At 45.1% G+C, this 14,557-nt stretch overlaps 2 protein-coding genes across 3 annotated transcripts; one reads left to right on the top strand and one right to left on the bottom strand.

Annotated features, from left to right (window-relative positions):
• Positions 1-53: 53 nt before the first annotated feature.
• On the bottom strand, positions 54-4,368 carry gpx3 (glutathione peroxidase 3). Its single transcript, XM_083685600.1, has 5 exons — positions 4,234-4,368; positions 2,961-3,111; positions 2,272-2,389; positions 1,356-1,455; positions 54-786 (listed from the first exon to the last, which is right to left on the bottom strand). Exons 1-5 carry the CDS (start codon positions 4,318-4,320, stop codon positions 565-567), a joined length of 678 nt encoding a protein of 225 aa, XP_083541726.1. The 5' UTR covers positions 4,321-4,368; the 3' UTR covers positions 54-564.
• Positions 4,369-5,586: 1,218 nt separating this feature from the next.
• dctn4 (dynactin 4) lies at positions 5,587-11,829 on the top strand. Of its 2 annotated transcripts, XM_083686779.1 has the most exons (14): positions 5,587-5,732; positions 6,502-6,572; positions 6,720-6,898; positions 7,180-7,223; positions 7,545-7,652; positions 8,362-8,382; positions 8,910-8,983; positions 9,267-9,379; positions 9,688-9,797; positions 10,078-10,151; positions 10,281-10,335; positions 10,778-10,885; positions 11,168-11,265; positions 11,470-11,829. In XM_083686779.1, the coding sequence occupies exons 1-14, from the start codon at positions 5,598-5,600 to the stop codon at positions 11,684-11,686; spliced, it is 1,407 nt and encodes a 468-aa protein (XP_083542905.1). In that variant the 5' UTR covers positions 5,587-5,597; the 3' UTR covers positions 11,687-11,829. The 2 variants fall into 2 exon arrangements, with proteins under 2 accessions (XP_083542905.1, XP_083542906.1); XM_083686780.1 differs by lacking the exon at positions 8,362-8,382.
• The last annotated feature ends 2,728 nt before the right edge of the window (positions 11,830-14,557 follow it).

Below are 14,557 nucleotides of genomic sequence, written 5' to 3' on the forward strand. Positions count from 1 at the left end.
TAAGAGCCAAGAGTCAAGTGTATTTTTGGAACAAATTGGCACAACCACCCACATTGCGTTCCATTGTTTATTGAAAGTAATTAGCATCCAGGCAGCAGTGGGTTCCAGGCGTCTGGGCCGGGGTGGTGACATGACTGAGGGTTGGCAGGGCCAGCCTGAATGCACTCAAGAGCTGGCCTGCCTCCCAGAATCAGGTGAGGCACCACAGGGTCACTGTTTTCAAGCCTCACCTTCATACAATATGCCACCTCCCTGTCCCAGAAGCCTGTACCCACCGCTTCCGTAAGAACTACTTATAGAGGGCCATGAGACTTCAGTACTTTCTACGCAGGGGAGGCTGGTGGGGGTAGAACTCGGAGGACGGGCTCATTGTAATGCATTACAATGAGCCCGTCCACCGATTTGTGCCTCCCCTGTTTCTACACACAGCTGAGAAATTGTAACTTATTTTTTAGAACTGAAAAAATAGCTTTGGCAAGGATAAGGGATGATTTATAAAGGATGTTTATAGAGGGGAATCTACAGTATGTGACCTATGTAATTCTCATTATAATGATATAAGCCTTAGGAGAAATTCTGCTGAGAGTAAAGTTGGCGGAAGTATTTGAGGATGTCATTGCGGACATCAGCCACGTTGACCCTGGGATACCACCTCATCACAACCTTCCCATCTGGCCCCACCAAAAACTTCTCAAAGTTCCACTTGATGTCATTGGTCTTCAGAGGCTCCCAGAACAGCCGGTCGTTGGGGTTTCCAAAGCTGTCCCCAACAGGTGGGCAGGAGTTCTATCGGGCAGGGAAGGAACACAAGACTTTAATGCCCAATTCCAAAACTGATATTTTGCCTCTTTACCTGCCCCCAACCCCCGAGGCAGATCTGAGAGGATTGAATAGGTGTTTTTTGCCAGAGACTCGAGCTAGCCTAAGGTATTGCTTGTACACTGCCTAAACAGGTTTCCATGAAGACAAAGTCACTTTGGACATGGAGCATGAGTTTCAACCTCATGATGCATGAATTTTACGGTAGTTAACTAGTCAGAGTTAGAGGTGATTCTAATTGATTCAGTGTTTTCCAGCACCTCTTGACTGCTCAGAAACGTCACAACAACACAGACAGTCATTGATGGGACTAACATGCATTCTTGAAATAAAGGCCTTGTATACAGAACAACTCTGAAGGATCACATGTGACCTGAGGATATAACTGTTAGGGGGTTAAAACTCCCAGCTGGTTCACTAGCATCATTAAAACAACCGTGTACTGTACCCTCAGCACTAAGGTGGTTTGGGGAAACATTGCCCACAGTTTTAAAGGTAAGTGTAAACATTTACGACAACCTTTGATCACTTTTTACCTTTAGGTAAGTGTAGATTCCTTGCTCGCCTAGTCCGTTCACATCCCCTCTTTGGAACAACAGGAAGTTTGGAACGAATCCATTGCCTGGTCGAACATGCCTGGAATCGAGGAAGAGGTCAGCTTATCAGTGAGCATGCCTCTGAGCACTTTGTATACCCTTTCATCATGGGCCCCCAACAGGGGCGATTGCCCTAGATACAGTACTCCATGTTTTGGTCTGTCTGAACGGCCCAGCAACTGCAAGCCTTCTATTGGAAATGGGAAGCAGATCTGATCTGGGTGGGCAAGAGTGGGCAGACATGGTGGGAATTGTGTGTAGCTACTGCTCCTCAGACACCAGGGGAGGCTGGTGGAGGCAGAAATCAGAGCGTCCTCCGATTTCTGCCTCCACCAGCCTCCCCTGGTGTCTCATTGTAATGCATGAAATGGAATGAGAAATACCATTACTCATTCCATTCAATGCATTACAATGTGCCCGTCCTCCAATTTCTACCTCCACTGTCAGACACTGATATTCCTATCCAGGGCTGTTTGTCCCTATACGCTATGAAAGTCCATACAGAAACTGCAGAATGTAAACATAACTGGACAGACAGGTTAGGGTTAATTCATTGTAAACATTGTAATATGTGTTTCGCCACAAGGTTAACAGAAGTTTCTGTAACTATGGTGACATTCTGCAGTTTAGGGAGTACAGTATAGACTTTTATAGCGTTTTAAGCCTTAAATGAAGGTCTGTTGACTGACGGAGGATTTTGTCCTTATTGCCGTCTCTTCCCTCCACCCAGCCATGCAGGGTTATAACACCTCTTCATATGTGCGCTTTAATGACTGCATTGTTTGAAATGTCAACGTCTGCATGCAGGAGATAGCGGAATATGACCTCTGAGAGACAGAGAGACAAAGATACTCACTTTAAAGTTGCCAGAATTTCATGATTTTCACCTGGCTCCTGTTTCCCAAATTGATTGCTGGGAAACCCGAGAACGGTGAGACCATAATCCTTCATTTCCTCATTTAGTGCATTCAACTCTGATTACATAAAAACAAAAATGGAAATTTTCATTTTAGGATACATAAATAAGGGCAATTCAAAAAGTAGCCTATGGACACTTTTTACAGTAACATCATATTTCGACCAGCTATTAGTAGTAAAGGTATTTAAAAGAGTAGGCTAGAGTACATCAGGGGTTTGGTTTTGAATTAATTATGCCTTGAGCCAGCCTGTGCACCCTATTTAACGTCAGTCTGCAATACAGTACCAGTCAAAAGTTTGGACACACCTTGCCAAGAGTGTGCAAAGCTGTCAAAGCAAAAGGTGGTTACTTTGAAGAATCTAAAATATAAAACATATTCTGGTTTGTTTAACACTTTTTTGTTTACTACATAATTCCATATGTGTTCCTTCATAGTTTTGATGTCTTCAATATTAATCTACAATGTAAAAAATTATAAAAAAAGAAAGAAAAACCATTGAATGAGAAGGTGTGTCCAAACTTTTGACTGGTACTGTACGTTATTTGCCGAAGCATCGCAGCTCATACACAGCTTTATCTGAACATGTTTTGCTTGGTGCGGGGACCCCTGATCTCAGCTGTCTTACCCAAGTACTGGAAGGTGAGTCCTCAGTAGCTGGCTACGTTGACAATGAGGACTGTCTTCCCCGTATATTCACTGAGGGAGACAGTGTGACTGCCATTCAAGGTCTTTGCCTTGTAGTCATAAATGGTGCCATCTGTAGAGCGGCCACAAACCTGAGGATCAAATACATATACAGTAGGTAAACAGGTTGTTGCTGTCCTTTCTGGCCATAGTAAATGCTCAGTGGGCTGCTTGGGACGATCCGACTCTGATGTCACCCATTTGCAGTTGAAATTTAAAATGGTTAGGATTAAGATTAGTGTTAGGTAAGGGTTTAAGATTAGGGTTAGGGTAACCTCGTTTGGACCAGGCTTTTGTGAGAACAACGTGATTTTGAGGTATGGATATGGGAGTCTAGGTATAGGGTAAGGTTAGGGTTAGAGTTAGGGTTTAGGGTAGAGTTAGGGTTTAGGTTAGGGTACAGTTAGGGTTAGGGTTTAGGGTAAGGTCTTCCCAAGGATCCCACTTATCATACCCTCTGGCCATGGGCCAACAAAATAATCAATGGCTCTGCAGTGTAGTATTGTGTTTGCGAGAAATGTCATCATCTGGGAGCGCCTTTTCCCGTCTAGTTTTGCAAATATGCACAGTGCACTTTTTTCTCAATGAACATGTTTGTGAATGTCTGTCTTTGAAATGTTTATCGTGTTTGTATAAGTGGATGCTGTTTCAGCCGAACCGAATTTCCCTCTTAGAGATAATAAAGATTACTTGACTTTAAATTACTTGACAGAGAAAGATGCACGGTTTCATACTTCCCCCGACAAAACCCCCAAAAATATTCTAATAAGTAATTGTAAGAATGATTCTCTGATGCCCAGTGATTTTCTGGCGGCGTCAATGCCACCTACGTGTCACTATGGTAGAATAACAGGTCAGTCTTGCGTAATGATTTTTTCAATTGGTCAACTTAGGCCAACATGACAAACTGGGCAAATATTTATTTTTCATTTAGTGTTCGCCTACAACACAAACATTACATCGAATCATGAAGTCTTAAGTAGAGCTAGTATTTACAACACCAAATTGGTGGCACCTTATCGCATTTGTTTTAGTTGTAACATCATTGGGAGAGGATTTATTTCCCCAAAGTTACATACATTACACACAGGCTACACTATGGAATTCAAAAGAGAATAACATTAACTGCGTTTCACACAATTAAGAAACAATATTCTGTCGATCCTGAATGATATTGATACTGCAATTATAGACTGAATCTATGTGCACATTACCTGGGTTAGTGATTCGCCTACACAAGGCTGTAGCACACCCACCAGGACCAAAGGTAAGGTCCACAGACTCCACGTCCCCCGCATCATGTTGCGAATAGAGGGACCTGCTTTGCTGCGCTGCTCCTCTGAGGTTTAGTTAATCATCTGGCAGCTGTGTCACCGCTGGCTGGACACTTACATGCTCTGCGCATCCAATCACAATGACAAGAAGCTCACGTAGCTGACGCGCAAATCACTTTTAGCCAATAAAAATCCAGCCAAATATTTGTTCATTCAGATGCTCATTAGGGTTCAATGTAAACCACCCCAATGTAGACTTTCTCAATAGTGAATTATCATGACTTTTATACAGTGTTTAAAAACACTCCGTACGTATTGGACATATATACAGGTTTGGGGTTTTTTTCCCCATGAGGTAGACTGCAGGCGTATTTAAACAAACACATCATAACATGTCATTTGTATTGTGTCTATCTAGAAATAAATAGTTTATTCCTTTTGTGGCATTTTCAGCATCTCATGTCTCCACCAAGAGGCACACAATGTGGCAGGCAGCAATAATATGAATAACATGACGCATTCCAGCTTCTTGTTTAGAGTCGCATCAGAAAATGATCCACTCGCAGTTAATCACGCGCAGACATTTTGATGTGACAAATTGATGTGAAAGCGAGGTAATCAGACTGAGCATTGTTGGGATGTTGTTTACTTCATTTATCAACTCCCTCCTCTGGGTTTCAGCTGTTGCCATGGTGAGCGGAGGCTCTCAGCTGGATCCGGTGCTGAGTGCTCCGAAGAAAACAGTCTTTCACAGTGCCTGCTGTTATCATGTAGGCTACCATGCTCTTCCCTATCCCTTTGATAGGCCCCTTAATAGCGACAGAAGCAGGGAGGGCTATGATTTACAACAGAGGGAGTCCGTGAGGGGCCAGAGCAGAGACGCTGCATGTTTGTTTCACGGCCCTGAATGGAAGACAATAAACAAAGTGGGACAGATCAACCACTTACAAAACCTCAACCCTGGGACACTGTGTGATGGTGACTGGGGCAGAGGGCAAAGTGGTCAGGGTGGTATTGTTGTGGAAACATCTGTCTGTTTGTCTGTCTGTCTTTCTGTGTGTCATCACATACATAATAGTGTGAGTGTGTGTGTGAGCGTGTGTGAGCGTGTGTGAGCGTGTGTGAGCGTGTGTGAGCGTGTGTGAGCGTGTGTGAGCGTGTGTGAGCGTGTGCGAGCTTGTGCGAGCTTGTGCGAGCGTGTGCTTCCATGGTACACCAGTTGGGGGGGACATTGAGCAAAGGAGAAGACAACGCAGCAGTAAGGTGACGTCGGTGCCATAGGAACGTGGGCGGATCTCTTAGAGATGGCGTCCCTTCTGCAGCCAGACAGGGTTCTCTACCTAGTTCGTGGGGAGAAAAAGATACGATCGCCTTTGTCTCAACTTTATTTCTGCCGCTATTGCAGTGAGTTGCGGTCTCTGGAATGTGTGTCTCACGAGGTAAGTGGCTAACACCTATTATAAACAGAATACGCTGTTATTAGCTATGATGTTAGCTTGCTAAGCTAGCTAGCTGTCTCTGATTTGCTTTGACTCACCAACAATTGTGGGCGGGATTTGTTAACGAAGCCCAGCCCCTAAAAAACATACGTATAAGAAATCATGTAAAATGACTTGCCAAGCCACACGCCAATCAATTTGTATGCAACAGACCTGTCATGCGATTGGCTGTATTTTCCGTCTTACTTTGTGTGTGTGTGTGTACAATTTGGTACAGTTGCTAAACTAGCTAGCTAGCTAGCTAGCTATCCAAGCTAAAGTAGCCACTAGCCAGTTAAAGACACTGGAGTTAAAACCGCCTAACGGGCTGATTATTTTCCCAGTGTTGACTGTTATATGAACTTCATTTGATCAAGCACAGTAACAGTGACTTGTCATCTCATTTGCTGTATAATTGTTAGGCTTGGCTTCACAGCTAGTAACGTTATCCTAGCTTATGTCGACAGCAGTTATTACCACACCCAGACAGAGGACCCAGGGCACTTTGTTGATGTCTGACTGGTGTCTGACTGGTGTCAAGTCTGACAGCTTCAGTCGGCCCTTTTCTCTGTGACTTCTCGTTTGCCTTTCATGCGTCACGTCAGACCGTTTTAATGCAGCCACTCAACAAACACGACAAACTTGTACCCTTGCACATGAATTGTTGATGTTCATGTAACCATACGCTGTACTGTGCATGAATAGACCACTGCCTCTGTTCGGTGTTTAGGTGGACTCCCATTATTGCCCCAGCTGCCTGGAGAATATGCCTTCAGCAGAGGCAAAGCTGAAGAAGAACAGGTGAGATTCACGAGCTAGCCGAGAATTAGGCTAGTATAGACCTTGACCCTATTTCATAGCTAACTATCAAGGCACAGTTTGTGACTTCTCACCAGGCAGCTGTGTGTTGTGTCCTAACTGTCTCTGTCTGCTGTGCGCCCCACCCAGGTGTGCCAACTGCTTTGACTGCCCATGTTGCATGCACACCCTGTCCACTCGCGCCACCAACATTCCTGCCCCTCTGCCCGATGACCCGACCAAGACGGCCATGAAGAAGGCCTATTACCTGGCCTGTGGCTTCTGCCGCTGGACCTCCAGGGATGTGGGCATGGCTGACAAGTCCGTGGGTGAGTGCTTGCCTCCCCATTAACTCACCAACTGCCAAAGAATTCCGGAACAGTCATCACCTAGGGTGCCGAGTGTCTTCTGTGGTATTTACCTAGCAACAACACTTTGATTGCCTACAAAAGGGTTAGGGTCAGATTTGAGCTTTGCTTGGATTTAACACCCTGACAAGAAGTCTTGTCCCTTATGATGTTGATATACATGTAGCCTATGCAATGTGTGGTTGACCTTCATGTTTTTCTTGATGATTGTAAGGTTCTGTTTTTCCTTGTCTTTATTGCAGCCAGTGGAGGTTGGCAGGAGCCAGAGAACCCCCATACTCAACGGGTATGTCCCCTGTGCTCATCTATGTCCTCTCAAGTGTTGCTCACATGGTGGTTGCTCACAAGATGCAGTATGCCTCAACTAGACAACCTCGGAAACTTCTCACACACAAGATACAGCGGGCTTCAACTAAACAACTTCAGCCTCTGAAACGTTTTATACACAAGATGCACTATGCCTCAACTGAACAACCCCAGGCGCTGAAACCTGATTGTGTTCGTGGAAGTAGCAATAAATCTACAGTAATACAACATGTACTCGTTAGAAACACTGCACAGGGATATCAGTTGTCGACCAGAGTCATGCTATGTTGTTTCCCTGCAGATCAATAAGCTGATCGAGTTCTACCAGCAGTTGGCCCAACGAGAGAAGCTGGAGAGAGACAGGAAGAAACTGGCCAGAAGACGACCCTTCATGCCTCTGGCCTTCTCGGTACACCACCAACACACTCTCTCTCCTGTACCCAACACTCTCTCTCCTGTACCCAACACACTCCCGTGGCTAGGGCCGCTGCTGCTGTTACACTTTTCTCTTGAACCGTGTGTGTGTGTGTGTGTGTGTGTGTGTGTGTGTGTGTGTGTGTGTGTGTGTGTGAGGCAGAGCTTACACTTGAACCTTCCTTGATGACGACAGCCCAGGTCTCATAGCCTTTCAACATTTGAAAGTATAACACATGCATGTTCTCGAACAAAAAGGAAATTAACGTTTTTCCCCTTAATTTTTGAGGGCTTTTGTGGTGTTTATAACTATGCTGGTGGTAGGATCTGCAATTAACAACATGACCATCTCTGAATACATGTCATACATGTATACTGTATTTTGTGTATTGTGTTTTAGTTTCAGGAGACTGAAACTTTGATTGTAATGCATGCACATTCTTCACGGTACAGATGGAATGTGAGGTTAAGAATCCGAGGCTGCCTTGAACATTCATTATAGCCTCTCTGATGTTTAAGAGCTGCTAGTTGCATTTCAATGCAGACTACTTCTACCACTGATGCATTTCTGTTGCTGTTGCATGTTGCTGTTACTAAATATTTGCTTAATTGCTTTGTTTTCATCTGATTCTTCTTCTCTCCTTTTCTTTGCTTATGCACGCTGATTTGTTGGTTTTTTCCCCCTCCCCCCTCCTCCCCCCCAGCAACACACTATTCATGTGGTGGTGAGTTGTATTTTTCACAACGTTGATAGTCAAACACTGTACAGTAAAAGCTGTCTGTCTCTCTGTGTCTCTCTCTCTCTCTCTCTTTCTCTCTCCATGTCTGTCTCTCTCCCCCCCTCCCTCCCATCTATTCACCATATCTAATTTGTTATCAAGTGACTCCCAGATCACATGAATGTCTCCCTGGGTGAATGAGATTAGTTTGCACAATGGGACCCTCTATGTTGGCTAGGAGGATAGAAGGAATAGAACGCACTGTATTGCAATCAGACACGTTTGGAAAAGCACTGATAAAACTGATTTGGCCCTGAAACGTCAATCTATTAGAGGACATTATGTACAAGTACTTGGAAACATTTGTAGCGACAGGCCACAATAGAGGCCTGTGTTTAGACTAGACTCCCTCCAGTTTAAGTGTGTTAATGTGAGGTTGTAGCTTCTAGCTTGGTTGTTAGGCATGCATTGTAAAGGATCCTCTCCCATCTGATTGGCTGTGAGCTGACGTTGTGTGCTTTACTGTGTCAAAGGAGAAGTATGGACTGGGCACCAGGCTCCAGAGGCAGAGAACTGGGGCTCCCATCACCAGCCTGTCTGGCCTCTCGTAAGTACCACACACACACACACACACACACACACACACACACGCACACACACAAGACATACGGACGCACAGACACAGAGGAAAAGACCGCTGGGGTGTGAACTGAAACATAAAGAAAGTACTCAACAGCTCACATCATTTGACATTCAGGGTTATAGATTATCTATTATTGATTATATAGTATGTTTTTTTAGGGATCTTAGCTTTTCCCTTTTTTCCTCCTGATTTAAAAACCAAGGAACTGTGGTGAGGTGATGGCTCTTAACAGTGTGTTGTCTTCCAGCCTCAAAGAGGGCGAGGACCAGAAGGAGATCAACATCGACCCAGCTCAGGCCCTTGATGAGGTGGAGCCCCTGCCTGAAGACTGCTACACTCGACCTATCAACCTACCAGAGGGTGAGAGCCTCTCCACACTCTACAACGTTCCCCGGCACCTTGCACCAACGCCATGCCCTCATTTCAAAAACATTGCAATGACTGTGTTTCTGACTCATCCTTTTTTTTTTTGGCCGTTTTGAAAGTGATGGTGGGTTTGGGTGTATTCTGGGTCTGCTAACTGACAGTTTTGTGCCACAACATTAGCATAGACTGTGGTTATGTGAACACCCAGCCAAAGAGGCTGTTAGCCAACCAGAGCACCAGAATCGTATGATGTTTTAGCCTTTATTATTGGCTTACTTCCTGTCTTGTGTTGCTCCCTGCAGTCACCACCCTGCGCCAGCGTCTGCTGCAGCCTGACTTCCAGCCTGCAGGGGCGTCTCAGCTCCACCCCAAACACAAGCACCTCCTCATCAAGCGCTCGTTGCGTTGCAGGGTCTGTAGCAGACACAGTATTTGACTGTAGCAGACACAGTATTAGACTGTAGTAGACACAGTATTAGACTGTAGCAGACACAGTATTGGACTACACCACTGGCACTCTTAGAAGCCACTAGCTACATGTATTTTAGATGTTTGAAACCTTTATTTATCCAGGTTATCACGTAAAATCTACCTGGTCTAAATGATTCGTATTTGTTTCTAGTGTTAAGGTTTAAGTGAACATTGAAGGGTGTTTGTCATAGTTTCTCATAACGTCCTATTACTCCCCCTAGAAATGTGAGCACAATCTAAGCAAGCCAGAATTCAACCCAACTTCAATAAAGTTCAAAATTCAGCTGGTGGCTGTGTAAGTATCGTGACGAAACTTCCAGTCTATACTAGAATATTATAAATGGTCACTCAGTATCTCCTCTGCCTGGAGACCCGGTCTTATCTAGTCAGTCTAGTGACGGACATGTTCTCTTTCCTCTGGCAGGAGTTACATCCCTGAAGTGAGAATTATGTCCATTCCAAACCTGCGGCACATGAAGGTACGTGAAGGGTTTTGGAGACCGCAGGTGAAGTTTGAATGGGTGGCCTCTGGTCCGAGCATTGATTATTTTATCTTATGATGACTGATGGATAGATGATTCACTTACTTAAACAAATGTATTTGTTGTAAGTCGCTTTGGATATAGGCGTCTGCTAAATGCCATGAATGTAAAAAATGTTTATGGATGACCTCGATGCATAAAGTCATCTTTTCACCTCAATCTTTTCTGTTCTTTTTTTTTTTTAGTCTTTTCAACTTGTGATCAGCGCGCGCATAACTCTGTCTTTCGCGTGAATCACCCATTAAGGTCAATGAGATATTTTGGACTCTAGCCGAACTGCACTGTCTTGTCTTTCAACCACTCTTAGAGGATAGTGGAAGTTAGACAAGAAGTGTTTCCTTGTTGTTAAAAAAAAAACACTTCCTCGTTGTCTCTGCAGGAGAGTCAGGTGCTGCTGACCCTGACCAATCCTGTGGAGAATATCACTCATGTGACCCTGGTGGGCTGTGAGGACGGAGACCCCGACGATGTCAACAGCACTGCCAAGGTACTGCAGGACTACTGACCTCTGACCCTTGACAACACGTTACTAATAAGAGTGATGCTCCCTCAGATCACCCCCCCCCTCACCCTCCTCATCCCTCCCCCCTCCTCATCCCTCTCTCCCTCACCCCTCATCCCTCACCTCTCTCAGAAAGGAATGAGCTCACAAGAACAGTTTTAGCCATATAAACGTATATAGCACAGTGTATAAAGGGTTCATGTAGTGCAGGGTGTTGTGTACAATGTGTGTAGGTCTGAAGTAGTAACAGCCAGTGTTGTGTTGCAGGTGATGGTCCCCACTAAGGAGCTGGTCCTGGCAGGGAAGGACGCTGCTGCAGAGTACGATGAACTGGCAGAGCCTCAGGACTTCCAGGACGACCCAGAGTAAGTACATATGCACGCGCGCACACATGCACATACACAGTACAGACGCACACGTACACACACAGTACAGATGCACACGCATGCACACATACACACACAGTACAGATGTACACAGACAGCAGACAGTACAGACACACACACACAGTACAGACACACACACACACACAGTGGTGGTGTATAACTCCTCCTTCCTTTCGTCTGCAGCGTTGTAGCCTTCAGGAAATCCAACAAGATCGGCTTCTTCATCAAGGTGATCCCTCAGCGCGAGGAGGACAGTGATGTCACCGTCACCTTCAAGGTCCGCCACGACTTCCGCAACCTGGCAGCTCCCATCAGGCCCAGTGAGGAGGGTGACGCTCCGTCTGAGGCCATCTGGCTCACACACCATGTAGAGCTGACTCTGGGACCACTCGCTCCCTGAGCGTGCGCGCACACACACACACACACACACACACACACACACACACATAGAAAAGCAGAATAGTCTCTACACAGTTATATAATATTATAGAGCTGGGCCTTGGACCCTCCCTCTCTGAGAAACGCAAAATATACACACACACACACACACACACAGAAATACTCAAATCCATATAGACACACACACACACACACTCTTGCACACTACTCTGCCCTCAAGCAGCCCCAGAGACCCTCCCTGCTTCATACTGACCTTAGGCATCTTCATCATCATCATCATCCTCTATGGATGGAAGTATTTACCCGCATGCTACTGCTATTTAAATGTCACATAAACAACATCATTCAGTTCCTGACGTACTGTATTCTGCTCATTAAGGTTGTCCTCGGGGTTGAAGGCGAGGCATAACTACGGATTCTAGATTGTTCTTTTGCTATTGTCTTGAGTAATACGTTTACTTTTTATTGGCAGTATAGGACGTATATAGTAACGCTCTCTATGTCAACTTGTATAGGGTCTGCAGAATGCAGTTCGATGTAGTAAGATACTCGATCAACCATTTTAAAATGTAAAGTGTATTCACCATCGTTACCAAGATCTGTTAGTGGATATGCAGTTTGATTATATTGCTCCTGCACCATTTTGATTTTCTCTGTGTGAAAACTCTGGAACTCACCATGGGTTTGTAGTAAGACTGAGCCTTACAATACTGTTAACCTATACTGGCTAATAAAATAACATGATAGAATTACTGTCTTGTGTGGCCGTGTTCTTTTTTTGTTATTATCGACAAATATTTGCCCCCTTCTGGTTACTGGTGTGTCCTTCTGAAATACTGCCCATCTCTTGTTTCCCATCGTCATCTGGTGCACTTGTTCAGTTTCACCACAAGGTGGGGCTATGCTTTTGTTTGTGATATCATGCATTTGCAGACCTCAAACTGTAGAGGGCAGCAGTGAGTCATTGTCAACAGCCAGGAGAGAAGTAACTGTGTCTGGATATACCAAACTGATCAGAGAATAGAGACAGACAGTTCTCCAGTATTAAACGATAATCCAGTATTTTTAATATCGTCTCTGCTCCAGTCCATTTGCTCCCCAGTGTCCGTCTCTGCGTCTGGACTGTAAGGATACTGTGAAAAGCTCTGAGAAGAAGTCATCACAGCCTTGTCCAAAGAAAGAAGTCCTCCTGGACAAATTAAGTTTGAATAATGACTGTAGGGTCAAAGGTCAATGCCATCAAGAAAAGAAACACATTCACATTATGACGCTTAGGAGGAGACGTCGCCTCAAGAGAAGACCAAACAAATATCGAACCGCACATAAAGCTGCTCATTGTACTGTACACACGGGCTTCATCTTGGCTTCTGCTCTCACATCTGGAATGTGAAATGTTCTGTAAACTAATTTCAGCGGGACAGTCAAGGGAGTCGGGCTTGACGTGCGGGTGGGTGGTAGTCCTCCGCTAGCATAACTGCTCATGTTATTCATCAGAGCCAGATTGATAATCCTCGAGATGTGAGTGATTGTTTACTCAGAGCATGGCCCGTTTATTTTCATAGTACAGGGTGACATAGGTATCTCACAGACTTGGCAGAGAGAAGGCCAAGACAGGCCAGTGAGGTCCAAGCGAGACTCTTGTTTCTCCATTATGATTTCCTCCATACGTGATTTCTGTGAAATTCATCACCTTTTCTTCGGGATGGTGGAAAGAAGCACATGATTTTTTCCCCTTGAATTTGTTTTTTTCTATTTAGCCTCTCAATACAGAGCAGGAAAGGTGCATTTCAATCTCGACCCTTTGATGTCATATTCACAAATGTGTTCCACTACCTAATGTCTTTGGCAGGCATGTAGGAAGGGGGGGTGCGTGGGGAATGGGGGGTACCCCACCTCAGATTGCTTGTTTAACAGGTGATAGGCAACATTTTCACTGGGCACATCTTCTGTCATTATCGGAATCGGGACAAATAGTCAAAATGTGAGATGTTCACCTTACTGTGAGATGTTCACCTTAATGTGAGATGTTCACCTTAATGTGAGATGTTCACCTTACTGTGAGATGTTCACCTTAATGTGAGATGTTCACCTTAATGTGAGATGTTCACCTTACTCCAGCTCGCATTACGTTGCTCTCTCTCACTACACTGTTTATCGGGTCCGGATGGATAAATCAGCTGTAGGCTTTGTGTCATTTGCCTGAGGCCTGATCATTTCATGCTTCTCACTCGCACTAACCACTACGTTATTGTCCCATCAAAGGTCACCAGAATTGCTTGTTTAACAGGTGATGCAATATCACCTGATATTTTCTCTGGGTAGAAAGGGGGGGGGCACAGCCACCCCTTCAGCCCCCCCTCACAATATTTTAGGCAGCACCCACTCATGAAATATACTTCCACGTCCCTGGTCTTTGGACAGATGTACATAGGCCTGCTATAACATTGATAATACACAGGGCTGAATATAGGGTAGATGCTAAGTGGGATTCCTGGGATGACCCTACCTTAATCCCTAACCTTAACCCTTACCCTTACCCTAACCCTAACCTTAACCCTAACCCTAACCCTAACCCCAACCTTAACCTTAACCTTAACCTTAACCTTAACCCGAACCCTACCCCTATCTAACCTTAACCCTACCCCTATCTAACCCTAACCTTAACCGTTTTAAATCTCAACTCAATGGAGTGACGGCTGTCCCAAGCATCCCCTTTCACATTGGCTGTGGATATAGGGGGTAGGCAGGCAGACAGGCAGGCAGACAGGCAGGCAGACAGGCAGGCAGGCAGGCAGGCATACAGGCAGGCAGGCAGACAGACAGGCAGGCAGGCAGGCAGACAGGCAGGCAGGCAGACAGGCAGGCAGACAGG

This window comes from Argentina silus, assembly GCF_951799395.1.
Source record: "Argentina silus genome assembly, chromosome: 15".
NCBI classification, from domain to species: Eukaryota; Metazoa; Chordata; class Actinopteri; order Argentiniformes; family Argentinidae; genus Argentina; species Argentina silus.